This window comes from Dendrobates tinctorius, unplaced genomic scaffold, assembly GCF_039654945.1.
Source record: "Dendrobates tinctorius isolate UK_male_01 unplaced genomic scaffold, ASM3965494v1 ptg000007l, whole genome shotgun sequence".
NCBI classification, from domain to species: Eukaryota; Metazoa; Chordata; class Amphibia; order Anura; family Dendrobatidae; genus Dendrobates; species Dendrobates tinctorius.
Window position 1 is genome coordinate 38,527,274 of NW_027361675.1, and position 17,727 is coordinate 38,545,000.

At 44.0% G+C, this 17,727-nt stretch overlaps 1 protein-coding gene across 4 annotated transcripts in view; it reads right to left on the bottom strand.

The window, feature by feature from the left end:
• Positions 1–2,392: 2,392 nt before the first annotated feature.
• Positions 2,393–17,727, bottom strand: part of RAD51D (RAD51 paralog D) — a 60,827-nt gene continuing 45,492 nt past the window's right edge. For all 4 annotated transcript variants that reach the window (XM_073573581.1, XM_073573553.1, XM_073573571.1 and 1 more), the window contains 4 exons: positions 12,124–12,214; positions 11,978–12,048; positions 7,324–7,482; positions 2,393–5,386 (listed from right to left, as the gene is read on the bottom strand). In XM_073573581.1, the coding sequence (XP_073429682.1) occupies positions 5,306–5,386; positions 7,324–7,482; positions 11,978–12,048; positions 12,124–12,214 (402 nt within the window). In that variant the 3' untranslated portion in view covers positions 2,393–5,305. The remainder of the gene's footprint in view (positions 5,387–7,323; positions 7,483–11,977; positions 12,049–12,123; positions 12,215–17,727) is intronic.

Sequence of the window (17,727 nt, forward strand, 5' to 3'; positions counted from 1 at the left end):
TTCACAGAAGTCTCCTTTCTATTTAGATCCGTATGAATATACCCATCATCCTGTACTTTCAACAATACATCAAGAAATGTAATCTGGCGATGGTGAAAAACATACGTGAGATGGATGTTGGAGTCGTTTCGGTTCAGCCCCCCATAAAATCATGTAACTCAGAGACAGGGCCCTGCCAGATGAAAAGGATGTCATCAATATACCTAAACCATCCTACAATTTGGGGAGCGGTGTGTGAGCCATCCGAGAACACCTCACGTTCCCAGTATCCCAAAAATAGATTTGCATAAGAAGGCGCACACGCCGCCCCCATTGCAGTGCCCTGCCTCTGTAAAAAGTATCGATCCTTAAAAGTAAAAAAATTATGGGTAAGGATGAACTCCAACAACTCCAACACCAGCTCACGCATGTCTGGATCCAAATTGCTTGTTTCCAGGAAAAATCTGGATGCCCTCAATCCATCCTCATGGCGAATATTGGTATACAATGATTCTACATCGGCTGCCACCAAAGTCATATCCACATCCACAAACAGACTATCCAGTCTCCTAAGAATGTCATTTGTGTCTCTGACATAGGAGGGCAGTGTCTCGACCTGTGGATGTAAATAATTTTCAATAAATTTACAGGCCGGGTCACATAGCCCCCCCATGCCAGACACAATAGGACATCCAGGAGGAGAGACAGGATCCTTGTGGACCTTGGGGAGAAGGTAAAAAGTAGGGACAACTGGAGTACGAACCAAAAGACCATTTAACACTTTTTTTGTTATAATTCCCCTTTCATATGCCATTTCAAGGATATTATGTAATTGACTCAAATGTATTGAGAGGACTATTTGTCAACTGGGAATAGGTTTCCTTGTTCTTCAGTTGTCTCAAAGCCTCCTCATATTTATCCACAGGCCAGAGCACCACGTTTCCCCCCTTGTCTGCAGGTTTTATCACTATGTCATCCCAGCTCTTAATTTCATGTAGAGCTTGTCTTTGTTGCGGAGTTAAATCACTTTTTTATAATTGTTAATTGTTTTAAGATCTTCTGTTACCAATCTTGCAAAGATCTCCACTTGAGGACATAATTACAATGGGGGGAATGTGGTACATCTAGCTGTTATAGGAGGTAATGGTACACTTGCCAAATCTTTATTAGATTCACTCTCCAACTCTTCCAGAGTATGTAAAGCCTCAACTTCTGTGACTGAAAATCCTTGGTCTGGCAAGGGGCGTAAGTGTAATCTTCTAAGGACGATCTTTCGGGAAAACAGGTGGAGGTCTTTTATCGCTGTAAAATAGTCAAAGTTACTTACAGGAGAGAAAGACAAACCAAGTTGCAACACATTTTTATGTAGATCAGAGAGATCACGCAATGAGAGGTTAATTACCTCCAACGTATTGGTACGAGCCTTTTTATCTCCTTTGGGTGAAGTAGCTATTTTCCTTTTATTAGATTTTCCATTTTTCCACCGTCCATCTCTCACATGATCCCTCCTCTCCCAAAGAGATCTTACACCATCCGGACAATTAGTGGACTCCTCCATGGATGAGACCGATGACACAGAGGTGGATCTTCCTCTTATGGAATTTCTGTTATTATTGGTTTGGCTTACTCTCCATCTACAAACCCGATCTTGTTGTCAATCAACCAAATCACGTTGATATTTTTTTAGTTTTTCTCTGAACAATCTCTGTTTCCCATTTTTTCAAAGATACATCCACCTCCATTTTAACCTTAGTCACCATCTCACTAGTGAGACCTTTATTGATCTCATCCTGTATTGATCCAATATCCACATCCAATTCTTTGAGCTGTTTTTCATTATACTTGGATAATAACTCCATATATTTTCTTGAACATGTAGAGGCAGCATCCTCCCATTGATTAACAAAGTCACTATCACTGATATTAAAAGATGGAAATACCTGTATCCGTAAACCTCTTGGTATGAGGCCACAGACTAGGTATTTATCCATGAATGCCTTATTCCACCACAATCGCATGCGTTTATTGAGTAGCTCTTTATATTTTACAATAAGTATTAATACCAGATTCTTCATTAAATACTTTATCAAGTTCAGTCTGCCACGCTTTCTCGCGGTCACGAAAATCCATGTGTTCCTTAATGGTAACTGTGAAAACACAGACAGCAAGCATATATAACAAAACCAAATGGAACACAAACATGAAGACCCCCAGATAAGTCATGCACTATGTAGTACTGATGTATCACACATAGCGATATCGCTAGCAATATCGCTATAACGTCACAAAAACCAGTGACGTTATAGCGATATTGCTAGCGATATCGCTTAGTGTGACAGGCCATTAAAAGGGGATCTAGAGTGGACACTCCTGCATAGCATATTGCACAGAAAAAAATGGAGTACACGTCCAATGTAAATAAAGGTACAATTTATTAATCACATCAATTTTTACTGACATAACATATAAAATACATGACAAAAGGATCAGGGTACTAGAAGCTGCTTTTGTCCAAGACAAAATATAAAGTGCTTAGTGCATTTAATGGTGATGGGCCAATTATGAAGGACTCTAAAAGTTAGAGGAGGTCACAAACAGGTGCGCACACTGAATGAAAAAAACCCATTATCCAATATAAATATGCCTACCCATCATCAAACCAGGACAAGTGCAGCGCCGCCACCGACGCGTGTGTCGCCTCTTTCTCAAGGTGCGGTGATGTTTTGTGTGGTGGGTCAGGGTTAAATACCCCATCAGCAGGTGCTCATTAACGGCGCATGTATCCGGTCCTGCGTCCCGGAAATTGCATCACCAGCAGCGACTAACATGGCGCCGCGTGTCAGGAGGCGTCGCAATGACGTCACTGGCACCCAAACGTCACAACAAGGCGCCACCGGCAATGCTCCAAGTACACAGACCGCAGACATGCGCACTTGAGCATATAACCCACAGACAAACCCGGATGAGAAGGGGAAAAATGTGAATAGTGACAAAAAAATAACTAAAAATAATAAATAATAATTATTTAGCATGACAGCGTGATGGATTACTATGCAGCTGTCAAGTTCAGGTCAGGAGAGGTGCCGGCCAGGGCAAGTTTACGATCCGATTCTCGGACTAAAAGTTCGCCAGTGTGTCTCTGCCCTTAGAGGTGATCCCTTTGTTTATAGAGCTTGAAAGTAAAAAAAAAAAAAAAAAAAAAAAAAGATATAATACCCACGTAATTCAAACAGCAGCCAGTCCTAGCCACGTCAAGACAGGTTGCAGTCTATAAAAACCTGTGTCGCAACTGACAGAGGAGTTGTATCAGAAGCACATATACCAAAGCTACCTGAAAAGGGCTATGACAGAAAAATATATTAATCTTCTTCTTAGCTGACTGTACACAAAGGACTGAGGCTGGTGGGGAAAAAAACCCTTGTGCTCAGCCAGCCAAGGAGTTTTATTTCTTCTGCCACATGCCTTCTCCGGCAGCTCTCTGGTTTGTGTGCTTGTAATGATAAAACGCCTCTGTTTTTTTATAGTTTTGGTCCTTTTAACAAAAAACGTAGTGAAGAGGCTTAATAAAAAAAAAAAGGTTAGGAGTAATAAATTTAGCATAAAAGGATTGTAAAAATGTGTATTGTATTAAGCATCTAAACACAATTAGAAATATTACCTGATATCTATTTACTTAATAAACAAGTTGCAGAAAAAAATGTTCTTTTAATCTTAAAAATATTACTAATCAAAAAAACATAAATGAAGCACAAATACAATGACTTCATATGTTATACAAGTCATTCCATACGCTTGACACTAAAAAGTGTGTCTTGTCAACCTCAAATATAAATTGAAGAATATGCAATAAGGTGTAAATACAAGAAGGCGATGTGGACTGCTGGCATAATGTGAATTTAAAAGAGAATCTTTCTGCATTTCCTTCAACCAATCTACTGGTGGTGCCTGACATCTAATATCTTGACTTTAAAATAAGCTTGGATGGTGAAGTTTAAGACAACCAAACCATTCTTAAGACCATCATACACATTGGCTGAACTTGTAGATATTGTTTTAATGTGCATAGGGCGCCCAACAGATAATTTTGGATGAGATAAGGATCCGGTATATTTGATTTTCGTACAATCCTTTTGTTCTCTTGAGATAAGCTGTCATCAAAGATGTCTAGCAGGGGCTCTCTCAAATGGAACACAGGAGCACTTGGCAGAATTCCTGATATCTGACCAATTTCTATCTAACTAGGCCAAACTTGGAGTCTCTAAAGTCCCCGTCACACATAACGAGATCGCTAGCGACATCGCTAAGGCGTCACCGATTTTGTGATGCAACAGCGATATCGGTAGCGATCTTGCTACATGTGACACTTACCTCCGACCCGGCTCCCCGCTGGATATTGTGTGGCAGCGGGAGACCAACGATCAGCAAGCTCCCAGCGCTGTAAGCAGACGCTGGGAGCTGGTATCCAAGGTAAATATCGGGTAACTAAGCGCGCGTGCGCGTCGCTTAGTTACCCACTGTGTACCTTGGATACCTGCGTGCTCGCACTGGGAGCTGGTATCCAAGGTACACAGCGGGTAACTAAGTGATGCGCGCGCTTAGTTACCCGATATTTACCTTGGATACCAGTGTCCTCGCTGGTCCTGATCGCTGATGTGTCTACCTGTTAGACAGCTCACCAGCGATCATATAGTGAGGCACCAGCGATCCTGACAAGGTCATATCGTTGTCGGGATTGCTGGTGCATCGTTTAGTGTGACGGCACCTTTAATGCTCATTTGATCTTATTGAAATCTGACTCAGCTGCTGGAAAATTGATCTGAATTTTTTTTTTAAATCTCTCTGCTAAACATATGAAGGTAACATATAAGCAGATACCTGAAAGACCATTTCATTATAAAGAATGGGAGAGTTTTATTTTACGATGATTACAAGAGATAAAAAGACAAAAATATCTGTTGGTGTAAATAAGCTAACTCAGACCAATTTAGAAGAATGTAGAACAATGTAGAATGACCTTTATTAGAAAGGGTGCTGAAGTCAAAACTGGCTACACGACGCCATGCCACTTAAGTTAATAGGCAACTAATGTATGAGCATTTAGCTTACTTTGGTCCCAATTCTACATTTCTTATGAAGTGCTGCATAGTACTCACAGTGTTAGCAAATACCCAACAATCAGGATTAAGGCAGCGTGTTCCTACAGTCAGAAGAAAAAATTATGCAAGTCAAAAATGAGTTCAACAAAACAATAGGTTTCCATGTCATTTGTCCATAGGAGTGCTTCAAATAGTAATTTGTCAAGTCTGATTGGAAAGTCCTGATGAAATTACAATCCACAAGCTGTGCTCACATTCTCCTCTAATATTCCATAAAGTCCAATCTCAACTTCCACCTGTAAATTAGTGGGCTAAAACATAAGAAATATATTAGGTTACATATAGCTATATACACACACAGTCTGAAATTCTTTTTCTTGAGAACGAGTACACTTACTGCCCTTATGAACATGATAATGTGGAATTTCACTAAACAATAATGACTCCAAAAAGAACAGCAATAGCAGCATATAAAAATAACAATAATTTGGGTGCATTTAGGTCTTATAATGTCGTCTCTCAACATAAAAAGACACAACAGAGTCAACCCCTTAACGACCGCCGATACACCTTTTAATGTCGGCAGTTAAGGGTACTTATTCCTCAGCGCCGCTTTTTAACGGTGCTGAGAAATAAGGTTATAGCGCCTCCAGGGTCAAAATTTCTCTGGGTCTCGGCTACTGAGTCGGTTTTTGATTCGTTTCGGTTTTTACAGACCCCATTCTTGTGATTGCTGTTATTCACTGAATAACGGCGACCACAAAAAAAAAAAAAAGTCAGATTTCCGATTTAATTTTTCTCTGAGCAAAGTGGAACAAAGGTCCAGCTTCACAAAAAGTCCAATTTATTGTAAAAAATATAGTCCAGAAACCGTAAAATTTACATGAGGAACAAATGGGCTACGCGTTTCAAACAAAAACCTTGTTCTTTTTCAGAGCTCAGAGCTCTTCCGGGAGAAAATGGCAGGTGCATGCGCAGTGCGCCCGCCGAGATCTGCCGGTGAGCACCCGGCAACAATAGGAAATTTTTCCTACTGGTTCATTTTGATCACTGTGATAAAAAAAAAATAAAGATTATCCAACCCCCCTTTATCACCCCTTAGTTTGGTAAAAATAATAAAATAAAGAAATGTATTTATTTTCATTTTCCAATTAGGGTTAGAGTTGGGCTAAATTGAGTTGGGCTTGGGGCTAAAGTTAGGGTTAGGGTTGTGGTTAGTTATGGTTGGGATTAGTGTTAGGGGTGTGTTGGAGTTAGGGCTGGAGTTAGAATTGGGGTGTTTCCACTGTTTAGGTACATCAGGGGTCTCCAAACGCGACATGGCGTCACCATTGATTCCAGCCAATTTTGCGTTCAAAAAGTCAAGCAGTGCTTCTTCCCTTCTGAGCCCTGCCATGCACCCAAACAGTAGCTTTTCCCCACATATGGGGTACTCAGGAGAAATTGCACACCAAATTTTGTGGTCCATTTTCTCCTGACACCCTTGTGAAAATAAAAAAAAGTTTGGTTCCAAAGTTTTGTGAAAAAAGTAAACTGTTCGTTTTTTCCTTCCACATTGCTTTAGTTCTCGTGAAGCACCTGAAGGCTTAATAAACTTCTTGAGGGGTGCAATTTTTAGAATGGTGTCACTTTTGGGTATTTTCTGTTATATTGACCCCCCAAACTCATTTCAAATGTGAAGTGGTCCCTAAAAAAAATGTTTTTTTTAAATTTTGTAGGAAAAATTAGAAATCGCTGGTCAACTTTTAACCCTTATAATGTCCTAACAAAAAAAATATTTCCAATATTGTACTGCTGTAAAGTAGACATGTGGGAAATGTTACTTATTAACTATTTTGTGCATTTGACTCTCTGATTTAAGGGCATAAAAATTAAAAGTTTGAAAATTGCAAAATTTTTAAAATTTTTGCCAAGTTTCCAATATTTTCATAAATAAACGCAAGTCATATCTAAGAAATTTTACAACTAACATGAAGTACAATATCTCACGAAAAATAATCTCAGCATCATCGGGATCCGTTGAAGTATCCCAGAGCTATAACTTCATAAAGTGACCGTGGCCAGAATTGTAAAAATTGCCTTGGTCATTAAGTACCAAATTGGCTCTGTCACTAAGGGGTTAAAGCTGCGGAATACTGCAGAATAAACTCCCCATACCATTTGCTCACTAATTACTACACATATGCCACTTATGAGAAGACTAGTTGGTCACTCAGAACGCACAAATATCAATATTTAATCCTCCCACCTGTCGAGAAGATTTCACCAATGACATTAAACGATTCCCATTCTGCTTGTTGCTCTCATCCCTGTGTATCTGAATTCTGGTACTGGGTACAAAGCTCCATGAGCGTCCCAATGCAGGACGAAAACCTGCTGATCCATCTTTAGTAATGTGGTTAGTCACCTAGAAAGCCATATCAACACTAATCACATGTGAACATCAGAATGACACCACCATAAAGAGTGAAACTAAATGGCATAGTTCGCAAACCACGTTGACCTACGGAGGTCAATGACTGCATGTTTTATGGAAAATTGTGCAGACATTGGCCACTGTGGTGGGAGTGGGTTGTCAACACACAGTCATATCGTTTGGTTTCACCAATTTTCTATTGTAACAGCTCCAGTCTGAGTCCCTGTTTAAAAATGGCAGTAAATCTTGTCAGTGAGGTAAATGCAAGCAAGTGATGCCATCAAATCTAGATGGTTGTGAGTTCTTAAGGAAAATTTAATCAGAAAACATTTTTTACTCAAAAATGTACATGTAGTATGCTTTAATTTAAAAAAAAAACCAAATGTTTAATTGCATAAAATATGAAAAGTGATCAATAAAGTTTTGATATTTTCAGCATTTAAACACTAGGGGGAGGAGCTACTGAAATTTGCCATGAAAACCTGGTCTACTGCTACAGTGGGGAAAACAAGTATTTGATACAGTGACAATTTTGCAAGTTTTCCCACCTACAAGAAATGGAGAGGTCTGTAATTTTTATCGTAGGAATACTTCAACTGTAAGAGACAGAATCTAAAAAAAAAAAAATAAATCACATTACCGTTCAAAAGTTTAGAGTCATTTAGAAATTTCCTTATTTTTGAAAGAAAATCACATTTTTTTCCAATGAAGCTAACATTAAATGATTCAGAAATACACTCCATACATTGTTAATGTGGTAAATGACTATTTTAGCTGCAAACGTCTGGTTTGTAATGTAATATCTTCATAGGTGTATAGAGGCCCATTTCCAACAACCATCACTCCAGTGTTCTTATGCTACTTTGTGGTCATTGGCAACCTTCAAACAGGCCTGGACATGTTCTGGCGTGAGCTGGGGGACCTTGTGCGTCCTACAGGATTTTAATCCATGACAGCGTAGTGTTACTAGAGGTAATATTTGAGACTGTGGTCCAAGCTGTCTTCAGGTCATTGACCAGGTTCTTCTGGTAGGTAGTTCAGGTAGTTCTGGGCTGATTCCTGACCTTCCTCGGACTAATCCTTAGCCCACGAGGAAAGATCTTAATAATCTTAGTAATAATAATCTTTATTTTTATATAGCGCAGCGCTTTACAGTTTGCACACATTATCACCACTGTCCCCGATGGGGCTCACAATCTAAATTCCCAATCGGTAGGTCTTTGGAACGTGGGAGGAAACCAGAGTACCCGGAGGAAACCCACACAAGCAAGGGGAGAACATAAACTCGTTGCAGATTTTGTCCTTGGTGGGATTTGAACCCAGGACTCCAGCGCTGCAAACCAGAGTACCAGGAGGAAACCAATGCAAACACAGGGAGAATATACAAACTCATTGCAAATGTTGTCCTTGCAGTGCTAACCACTGAGCCACCGTGCAGCCATCTTGCATGGAGTCCCAGACGGAGGAATATTGACAGTCATCTTGTGTTTCTATTTTCTAATAATTGTGCCAACAGATGTTGCCTTCTCACCAAGGTGCATGCCTATTGTCCTGTAGCCAATCCCAGACATGTGCAGGTCTACAATTTTGTCCGTGGCGTCCTTAGGTAGCTCTTGATCTTGGCCATGGTGGAAAGGTTGGAGTGTGATTGAGAGTGCAGGGGTCTATCATACAGGTAACGAGTTCAAACAGATACAATTAATAAAGTAATGAGTACAGAGTAGGAGGGCTTCTTACAGAAAAAATAATAGGTCTGTGAGAGTCAGAATTCTTGCTGGTTGGTAGGTGATCAAATACTTATTTCATGCAATAAAATGCAATTTAAAGGGACCCTGTCAGATGTTTTGGCCGCTATAAGATGCAGCCAATGCCTTTCAGGGCTTATTTACAGCATTCTATAATGCTGTAGATAAGCCCTTGATCCGACCTGATGCTGGGGAGCCAGCAAGCAGGAGGGCGGTGTCGCAAGAAGATGGGAGACGCCGGACCCAGACCTGTGACACCGATCGGACGCCCCCCCGAGTGAGTATAATAAAACTTATTTTTCTTCTCTTTCAGGTTACATCGGGGGCTAATCTACAGCATTACAGAATGCTGTAGATAAGCCCTGAAAGGCAGTGGCCGCATCTTATAGTGGTCAAAACAGCTGATAGTATGATTTTTAAATAAAGCGAACCTGTGGGATTTTCTGTTTTTTTATTTTTAGATTCTGCCTCTCACAGTTGAAGTGTACCTATGATAATTATAACACACCTTTCCATTCTTTTTAGGTAGGAAAACTTGGAAAATTGGCAGTGTATCAAACAGATGTTGCTTTCTCACCAAGCTGCTTGCCTATTGCCCTGTAGCCAATTCCAGACATGTGCAGGTCTACAATTTTGTCCTTGGCATCCTTAAGCCCCCGTTACACATAGCGATATCGCTAGCAATATCTCTGTAACGTCACCAATTTTGTGATGTAGCAGCGATATTGCTAGCGATATCGCTATGTCTGATACTTACCTCCGACCGGCTCCCCCGCTGCTGGTCGCGCGAGAACGTCCTGGACCATTTCTCATTGGGAGTTTCCTGTGGCGCCGACGAGCGACGCGTGGACGCGGCCGGGAGGACGTCAGGATCGCCGCGTCTGACAGGCAAGTAGCGACCCCCGACCCCTGCTATGTCGCTGCTGAGATCTGCCTGTGTCGCAGCTCACTAGCGACCACTTAGCGATGCACCAGCGATCCATATCGTTGTCGGGATCGCTGGTGCATCGCTAAGTGTAACGGTACCCTTAGGTAGCTCTTGATCTTGGCCATGGTCGAGAGGTTGGAGTGTGATTGAGAGTGCAGGGGTCTTTTATACAGGTAAAGAGTTCAAACAGGTACAATTAATCAAGTAATAAGTACAGAGTAGGAGGGCTTCTTAAAGAAAAAATAACAGGTCTTTGAGAGTCAGAATCTTATAGCGGTCAAAACAGCTGATAGTATGATTTTTAAATAATTAAAGCGAACCTATGGAAAATTGGCAGTGTATCAAATACTTATTTCCCCACTGTAGTTTGCATTATGACTGCAGAAAAAGTGTGTGGGATCTGCTGATGTGTCCGATGTCACTCCTCCCCTCTTGGCATTTGCAAAACGATAAGAAAGCATGAATTTTCGGATAACAATGAAGAGCCATTTTGTTGGTTACTGCAATATGATACAGATGTGAAAAGTGTCATTGAGGACCTCTGGCAGCGCTGATTCTGTTAGTTGGTGCTGTTCACTGGTCTTTGAAGAGGTTGGAGTGGAGGAATCATATTATTGCAGCTGCAGTACTCAGGTCACAGTAATTACACAGGTAAGCAGTCAGTGTCACAAAAGATAGGATTAGATTCATGGTAAAAGACAAGAACTGTGATTTGAGCTTATGTCACTGCAGCGGTCAGATCACTGTAATGAGCACTCACCAGGTCCGGGCACCAGCGCTGCGGCGGTTATTTTATCCAGTGATCTCACTACAGGATAAACTCACAGTTACAGTCCTGTGCTCACAGCTAACTGGTTATTATTGTGATCTGAGCGGAGCAGTCATGTTATTGTGGAGAATGCCCAGTTCACAACGGAGGCAGCCACAATATAAGAGATGGGGTCAGACACCAAGAGCATTCTCCTATGGCTTGGGGCTGCTACGGTTGCGGTGTGCAAGTGTTGTGCTCTGAAACTCACACACCAACAAACAACAATGGTTACCTCCAGCAACAGTCAAAAAGTTAGAAAAAAAAACAACACATCATTTAAATTTTACTTACTTATTAATAAACTTTTAAACATAAAGTTCAAACGTTTTAAAAAATCATGACGCATTCCCTTTAAAGAGTAACTAAGCCTTTGAAAACAGTTTTAACATTTTTTATTCTTAATTGCAAGCAGATTGGTGCGCCTGGGTCTTGAGACAACCATGAATCGCTCAAAAAACCTTTGTAAAGTGCGCACCTCAGAAGACATGGGCCAAAGCTCCTGCTTGAAAGTGCAAACAGAACGGAGTACAAATTCAATAGAAAACCTATGCGTTCTATTGTATTCGTACTCCTCATAGACTTTCTATTGAATCCGTACTCTGCTGTTTGTGCACACTCAGGCTGCCTTTTGAGCTGAGCACTTCACACCCACTGATATGCTTGCATCTGAAATGAAATAAAAATACATATACACACATATATATATATATATATATATATATATATATATATATATATATATATATATATATATATATATACATACACACACACACACGGTATATTTTATTTATTTATTTTCATCTTAATTGCAAGCAGATCATTTGGGGTGAAGTGCTCTTACATATACCTATTGCGTTAAAAAGGTCTAGCACCTATGTTAGAAGACCACCCACATTTCAACATGGATTTTTAGGCATTCCACAAATTAATGTTTAGATGCACCATCTCTCAGAGACAACCCACTCCCGGGATCCCAGAAATGTCTTTTTCCATACTTACCAGTACTGCTAAGCTGAAATCATGTGCAAGTGTTTGTAGTTCCTTTGCTATATACATCATAACAGCCATTCCTGGAAAAGTAAAAACTGATGTTTTTTTACACAATTCTAACCCTTGAAATGTAAATAGAAATTAAATAAACCCACCTTCTGTCTGCTTGCCCCCCAATAATGGGTATATGACTGCACATGCCGAATCAACCACCACAAGTCTAAGGGTCTCTCCAGATCTTAGTAGCTAAAAACAAAAACAGGGTAATTATTTATATTTATATAATACCAAATATATCTACATTTAACCCCATAGTGACCGAGACAATTTTGACAAGTGTCACTTTATGAGGTAAATAACTCTGGAACGCTTCAATGGACCCTCTGATTCTGAGATTGTTTTTTCGTCATATATTGTACTTCATGTTAGTGGTAAAATTTCTTCGATCTGACTTGCGTCTATTTATGAAAAAAATGGAAATTTGGCAAAATGTTGAAAATGTAGCAATTTTCAAGCTTACCGTAATTTTTATGCCGTTAAATCAGAGAGCCATATCGCACAAAATAGTTAATAAACAACATTTCCCACATGTCTACTTTACATCAGCACAATTTTGGAAACATGATTTAATTTGTTAGGAAGGGTTAAAAAGGAGATTTTTGTGTACTCACCGTAAAATCTCTTTCTCTTAGCCTTTAATTGGGGGACACAGAACCTTGGGTGTTATGCTGCTGTCCACTAGGAGGCGACACTATGCATAATCTGAAAAAAGATTAACTTTGGCTCCTCCTCTGCAGTATACACCCCTGGACGGCGTCAGCCTTCTCCAGTTTTGTGCCAAAGCATAAGGAGGAACGTAACCAAATAACATAACCATGCCTGTAAGAAGGCTACTATGTACGAGCTCAAGAACAATATGAGAACTCAACAGGAAACAACGGCCCGTAAGGGCAACAGGGTGGGAGCTGTGTCCCCCAATTAAAGGCTAAGAGAAAGAGATTTTACGGTGAGTACACAAAAATCTCCTTTACTCTGTCGCCTAATTGGGGGACACAGAACCTTGGGACGTCCCAAAGCAGTCCCTGGGTGGGAAGCAGTGGACGAATATTGTGCTGACAGTCCCCTAGACTTGGGGTACTGCCGCCTGCAGAACCAGTCTACCCAGGCTCGCATCCGCTGAGGACTGGGTATGAACACTGTAGTGTTTCGTAAACGTGTGTAGGCTAGTCCAAGTGGCCGCCTTGCACACTTGTTGTGCCGAAGCCTGATGCCGAATGGCCCAGGAGGCCCCTACTGCCCGTGTAGAGTGTGCCGTGATACCGGCCGGAAGAGGGGAACTGTTAAGTCGGTAGGCCTCATGTATGGTGGACTTGATCCACCTGGCAAGGGTAGCCTTGGAAGCCGGCAACCCCTTGCGACTACCTTCCATAAGAATGAAGAGGGAATCGGATTTCCGGAAAGGTGCAGTCCTGGACACGTAAATCCGCAATGCCCTGACTAGGTCAAGCGTATGCAGAGCCTTCTCCACTCTATGTACCGGAACCGGGCAAAGGGAAGGCAGTGAAATCTCTTCGTTAAGGTGAAAGTTGGACACAACCTTCGGAAGGAAGGATGGTACCGTGCGGAGAACCACCTTGTCCTGGTGAAAGGCTAGGAAAGGTCGTCTGCAGGAAAGTGCTGACAATTCCGACACTCTGCGTAACGAGGTGATAGCCACTAGAAAAACCACTTTCTGAGACAGAATGGAGAGTGGAACTTCTCTAAGAGGTTCGAAGGGTGGAGCTTGCAATGCTGTCAGGACCAGATTGAGGTCCCACGTATCCATCGGACGTTTGTAGGGAGGAACCAATCGGGAAACTCCCTGGATGAAAGTCCTTACTTGCGGTTTAATAGCAATGTGCTTTTGAAAAAGGACTGAAAGCGCCGACACCTGACTCTTAAGCGAACTTAAGGATAGCTTGGCATCTAGGCCCGATTGAAGAAAACCTAGTACCTTCGGGAGGTAATAAGGGAGTGGGACTTGTCCATGAGATTCGCACCAAGAAAAGAAGGCTCTCCAGGTACGATAATAGAGCTTGGCAGAGGCAGGCTTCCTTGCCCTGATCATAGTTGCAATGACTGCCGGTGAAAAACCTGCCTGGGTTAGAATCCAGGTTTCAAGGGCCATGCCGTCAAATTGAGGGCCCCTGAATTCTGGTGGAAGAACGGACCTTGAGACAGAAGGTCGTGGCGGTCGGGTAGACGCCAGGGGGCGTCTGCCGTAAGTTGGACGATGTCGGCGTACCAAGTACGTCTGGGCCAGTCTGGCGCGATGAGGATGGTCGGAACTCCCTCTTGCTTGACCTTCCTCACGACCCTGGCTATTAGGGGGAGGGGTGGAAAGATGTACAGGAGTCGGAACTGGGACCAGTCCTGGACCAGGGCATCCGCTCCGAGCGACCGCGGGTCGTGTGTCCTGGCCATGAAATTGGGAACCTTGGCATTGAGATGGGATGCCATTAGGTCCACATCCGGGGTTCCCCATCGTTGACAGATCTGGTAAAAAATCTCGGGATGGAGAGACCACTCCCCCGAGTCCATTCCTTGCCTGCTGAGGAAGTCGGCTTCCCAGTTTTCTACACCCGGAATGTGTACCGCAGAAAGAACCGACCTTGTGTCTTCCGCCCAGCGGAGGATATGAGCCACTTCTCTCATTGCCTGGGCGCTGCGGGTCCCGCCTTGGTGATTCACGTATGCCACAGCCATGGCATTGTCCGACTGTATCCGTATGTGCGAGGCTGCAAGCAAGTGATGAAAGGCTCTCAGTGCCAAGAGAATGGCCCTGATTTCCAGAACATTGATGGGCAATGTCACTTCCCTCGGTGACCACTTGCCCTGTGCCCTGTGATGTAGGTGTACCGCCCCCCAGCCTGTCAGGCTTGCATCGGTAGTCAGGATCTTCCATTGTCCTGAGAGGAATGGCTTCCCTCGTGTAAGCGAGGTTGGTTTGAGCCACCAGTGCAGGGACCTCCTGGTCGATGACGTCAACCTGAACTCCCTGTCGAGGGAGAAGGGGTTCCTGTCCCAAGATCTGAGTATGGCTAGCTGAAGGACCCTGAGGTGAAACTGGGCAAATGGCACTGCCTCTATTGCTGCTGCCATCCTGCCGAGGATTCTCATGGCAAACCGGAGAGATCGAGGAGGACTGCGAAGGAGTGTGCGAACTCCCAGACGGATGGCCAGTGTCTTGTCCTTGGGAAGGAGCACCAGGCCCCTGGTGGTGTCGAATACCATTCCCAGGAATGTTAGAGTCAGAGTTGGGATGGTCGACGATTTCTGTAGGTTGACTAGCCATCCCAGGCGACTCAGAGTGTCTAGAGTGATTGAGACACTGACCTCGCAGTCTTTGAAAGTGGGAGACTTGACGAGGAGGTCGTCCAGGTACGGGACGACTAGAATGCCTCTTGAGTGCAGGACGTCCATGGTGGCCGCCATGACTTTGGTGAACGTTCTTGGAGCCGTGGCGAGTCCGAACGGAAGGGCGACAAACTGGTAGTGGTTTTGGTTGACCGCGAACCTGAGAAACCTTTGGTGGGCGGGAGCAATTGGTATGTGGAGATACGCATCCTGTATGTCTATGGAGGCGAGGAATTCTCCCTGCTCCATGGATGCAACGATGGACCGGAGGGACTCCATTCGGAAATGACGGACCCGTACGTAATTGTTGAGCTGTTTTAGGTCCAGTATGGGTCGGACGCCGCCTCCTTTCTTGGGGACTACAAACAAATTTGAGTAGAATCCTCGGAATCTCTCGTTCTCGGGAACCGGCACCACAACTCCTGATTGAAGGAGAGAGGAAACCGCTTGGTGGAAGACACGAGCCTTTTCTGGTGGTGTTGGAGGAACAGAAAGGAAGAACCGGTTCGGTGGAACGGAAGTGAACTCTATCTTGTATCCGGAAGACACTATTTCCCTGACCCACCTGTCTTCTGTAATAGGCAGCCAGACTTGCTGAAAGAGTAAAAGTCGGCCGCCTACTGGTGGGGTGTCTTCCGGAGGTCTCGAGTCATGATGAAGTGAAGTTCTGAGGTTTTCCTCCCTTGGGTTTCGCTTGGCCTGCTTTCGACTGCCAAGCCCTGTCCGGTCGCTGCTGCGTCCGTGGGTTGTCTCTGCGTGGAGAACGGTTGCGGTTTTGCACTGGGCGCGAAACGGACCAGCCCGAGGAATTCCGAAAGGATCGGAATCGCGTCTGGTTTCTTCGTTTGAACGTGCGTTTCGGTTTTAGTTGAGGGAGAGAGGTACTCTTACCCCCGGTGGCATTGGCTATCATGGTGTCCAACTTTTCGCCGAAAAGTCTACCAGTAGAATACGGAAGTCGCGTGAGGGACTTCTTTGAGGCCGCATCCGCTTTCCATTCTCGCAGCCAGAGGATGCGTCGGATCGTGATGGCGTTTGATGCTATTCCCGCTACACCTCTGGCGGAATCCAGGGCTGCATGAATCATGTAGTCTGCTACCACTGCCATCTGGACCGCTTGGTCCGAGAGTTCAGGATTTGAAGCCTGAAGACCCTCCTGTAGTCTTTTGGCCCAAGCTAGGATGGCCTTGGCTGCCCAAACTGAAGCAAACGCAGGGCCCAGAGAGGCGCCTGCCGCTTCGAAAATAGAACGAGCCATGCGTTCTACTTGCCGGTCTGCTGCGTCCCTGAGGGTTGAGCTATCCGGCAGAGAGAGTAAAGTCTGCGCTGCTAGCCTAGAAACCGGAGGGTCCACTTCAGGTGGATCTGCCCATTGTTTGGTGTCTTCCTGTGGGAAGGGGTACTTCGCTTCCAGATATTTGCGATTAGCGAATTTTTTGTCAGGCTGCGCAAACTGTTTGGTAAGTATTTTCTCAAACTCATTGTGATTAGGGAAGACCTTAGGTGGTTTTTGAACACTTTCGAAGCAAATCCTATGTTTTGGGACTTCCGGGGGCGACTCTGGAATTTTTAGCACCCGATGAATAGAAGAAATTATGTCCTCAACTAGCGCTGTATTGCTAGGGGGAGAAGGTACCACGGACCTGACCGTTTCATTATCTGAGTCGGAGTCACAGATGCCCTCCGAATCCTGTGCCTCACTAAGGTGATCCCTGGAGGGCGACCTGGGGCGGGGGTCTTCTGTGGTGGGGGATCCCTGTGGTAAATTGCACTGTCTGTCTGTGGCAGGGGACTGCCCAGGAGACCTGGAATGACGCTGTCTCTCCCTAGAGGGGAACGACCTTGTGCTATAGTGCGACTCAGGTGATCGAGACCTGTGAGTCCGCTTACGTCTGTGAGAGTCGGAAGCAGCATGTTCCTGAGACAAGCTGTCCGTTTGCTGTGTACCGTCCATAGCCGGGGTCCGACTCTGCAGAGCTTGCAGCAATGTAGCAGTTAGGTTGTCTATGGACTGTGACATAGACTGAGACATCTGAGTTGCCCATTCCGGCGTGGCCTGTGACACTGAAGCGTCAGTAGGGACTCCCTGGGGTTCTGACCCAGAGTTCTGGATGCAGACCCGGCAGTGCGGATACGTGCTGCCACTAGGGAGCGTGGCTTTGCAGGCTGTGCAGAATGCATAGAAACATTCCTGCCTGGTTCTCTTCCTTGAGCCCGGCATAGTGCACAGAGGCTGGCTATAAGGGATCGTACAGGGGTGGCTACGCAGAGGGAACCCACAGAAAGCCTTATAGGAAGTATAGATTCACAGCTGAGTAATGAGAACCCAGCTGTGAGCTTACCCCACCGGTGTGCCCCTAGGT